This window comes from Agrilus planipennis, unplaced genomic scaffold (genome assembly GCF_000699045.2).
Source record: "Agrilus planipennis isolate EAB-ADULT unplaced genomic scaffold, Apla_2.0 scaffold135, whole genome shotgun sequence".
In the NCBI taxonomy this organism is placed as follows: Eukaryota; Metazoa; Arthropoda; class Insecta; order Coleoptera; family Buprestidae; genus Agrilus; species Agrilus planipennis.
The window spans coordinates 5,069-7,308 of NW_020438876.1; the positions used below are offsets into that span (position 1 = coordinate 5,069).

At 27.5% G+C, this 2,240-nt stretch overlaps 1 protein-coding gene and 1 long non-coding RNA gene across 2 annotated transcripts in view; both read right to left on the minus strand.

Annotated features, from left to right (window-relative positions):
• The window catches only part of LOC108738622, a 4,139-nt gene extending 2,827 nt beyond the window's left edge, over positions 1-1,312 (minus strand). Inside the window, exons 1-2 of the long non-coding RNA XR_003232527.1 lie at positions 1,164-1,312; positions 774-847 (exon numbers count right to left, since the gene is read on the minus strand). This is a non-coding gene — a long non-coding RNA (uncharacterized LOC108738622). The remainder of the gene's footprint in view (positions 1-773; positions 848-1,163) is intronic.
• Positions 1,313-1,465: 153 nt separating this feature from the next.
• The window catches only part of LOC112906670 (stAR-related lipid transfer protein 7, mitochondrial-like), an 8,552-nt gene continuing 7,777 nt past the window's right edge, over positions 1,466-2,240 (minus strand). The window contains exon 4 of the mRNA XM_025981267.1: positions 1,466-1,472. Coding sequence (XP_025837052.1) covers positions 1,466-1,472 — 7 coding nt within the window. The remainder of the gene's footprint in view (positions 1,473-2,240) is intronic.

A 2,240-nucleotide genomic window follows, 5' to 3' on the forward strand; every position in this document is an offset into this window, starting at 1 on the left:
AAAAGGTGAAACATATGTAAAAATATGCGTAGAATAAGATGCTGTCACTAGCTAGCGAGTGCGTCTTGAAATAAAGAAAATTTAATTGACTTAATGTGAAAAATACGCAAAACAACTAAACAGAAAAAGTCGCTCGTGAAATTTCGACCTGTTAAACAATTATTTTGAAAGTTATAAAAGGTGAAACATATGTAAAAATATGCGTAGAATAAGATGCTGTCACTAGCTAGCGAGTGCGTCTTGAAATAAAGAAAATTTAATTGACTTATGTGAAAAATACGCAAAACAACTAAACAGAAAAAGTCGCTCGTGAAATTTCGACCAGTTAAACAATTATTTTGAAAGTGATAAAAGGTAAAACATATGTAAAAATATGCGTAGAATAAGATGCTGTCACTAGCTAGCGAGTGCGTCTTGAAATAAAGAATATTTAATTGACTTAATGAGTGCATCTTGAAATACATAAAATTTAATAGACCGTTCAAATATTCATGTAATTAAGTGAGGGAGTATTCAGAGGATAAAGAATAGCAAAAATACTCTGGTTTAATGACAAACTATATTCTCAATTACAGACGATGATTAAACAATTAATTTTAATTGCTAAGAAGTTAAACTTCAAATGTAACTTGAGCGCAAAATTTAAATATAGGGAAAATGTTTCAATTCTTCAAATGACCGCTAAATGTAATAAGTATAGATCAGAAACGTTCTTACTATATTTAGTGCCAAGGAACAATTGTAAAATGAAAATAATTTTCAGAATGACTCACCTTTTTTCTAACAGCATTCGTGTCGGTTTTGTTTTTTCTCTCATCATAATTGTTCCTATGAGACTCCTCCATACCTGCAATAGTCAAGTGCTAATTTCAGCAAATGCTTCAATTTTTTGAACACGAATGTAAGAGTATAATTTTAAAATTACATTTACTACAGCAAGAGATCAAATTTAAATACATTTCCTGAAAATCGCAAGTTAGTACAGCAATAGACATTTAATTAATAATATAATAACATAATTTACGTTAGTATAAAATTGGAAAGCTACAATAAATGAAAACTTTAAAGTTTGATACCCATGTCTTCAATTTTTAATTTTCCTATAATATGTTGCAAATAAAATACATAAAACGTAAATGAGCTTTAATTAATATGGAACTTACCGAATGAAATTATTCGACAAACAGTGTAAATGTTGTCCTTTTAGTGCTATTTAAACCACAAACATATTTTTTGAAATAATTTAAACGCAAAATCGTGTAATTTCCACTGAAACGGGCTAGTTTTTCCGTAACGCGATGCGAACAACGCGATACAACTTTCTACTACTAACTGAAAACTGTGGAAAACCGAACATACAACTGCGATTAGGAAAACTGTTGGCGCCATCGACGAGCATTTGCGGAGAGCTTTTGAACTATAACCCGAAGATATGATGTGCTTTCAAATAGTAATGGAACAAACTTTAATCCCTAATATAATTGAAAACAAATTATTTTGTTGAAGAGTGTGAAATAAAGGTAAAAATTTTCATTATTTACAGAAAACTCACGTCTTGTAATTCAAATTTGACCAAAAGTTAAAACACATGAGTTTTTAGTTTCAATAAATTTAAAAATATATTATCTGTTTACCTAGTAGTAATTTGAATTTACAGCTAATGAGATATTAGTAATATTAAGACAGGTGCAATTAGTGTTTTAAAATATTTGGAAATATTAAACTAATTCGTTTTACCTTTAAATTGTACTTTCTAAGGGAGGAGACTTTTTAATGATTTCATAATACTGAATAGTACTATTTATGACCTCGTCTTTACAACTATATAATACTGAATAATAATTATTTATTGGCAGTAATCAATATTTTGGTTTATTATTAGCAATATTTGAAGATTAAAAATGATTATTTTCTTGTTGAAAAAGACTTTGGGTAGTTATTCTCTTATATTAGTTTCAAACGAAGCTTCTTAACATTTTCTAATGGTTACACGGTGTGAAGTAAGACTTTTTAAAATATTTATCTTACCATTAGTATTGTTATTAATACGGATTAGTAATAAAACACAAATAAATGTTTGAAATTTACATTTTCACAATTTAAAACATACACGTGTTATACAATTAGGATAAAGCAACATACATACACAACAGTTACATGGATTATTTACAACACAAACAGATATAAAGTTACAAAATAGTCTATATAATAATAATAATAAAAATAATTATTAATCATTT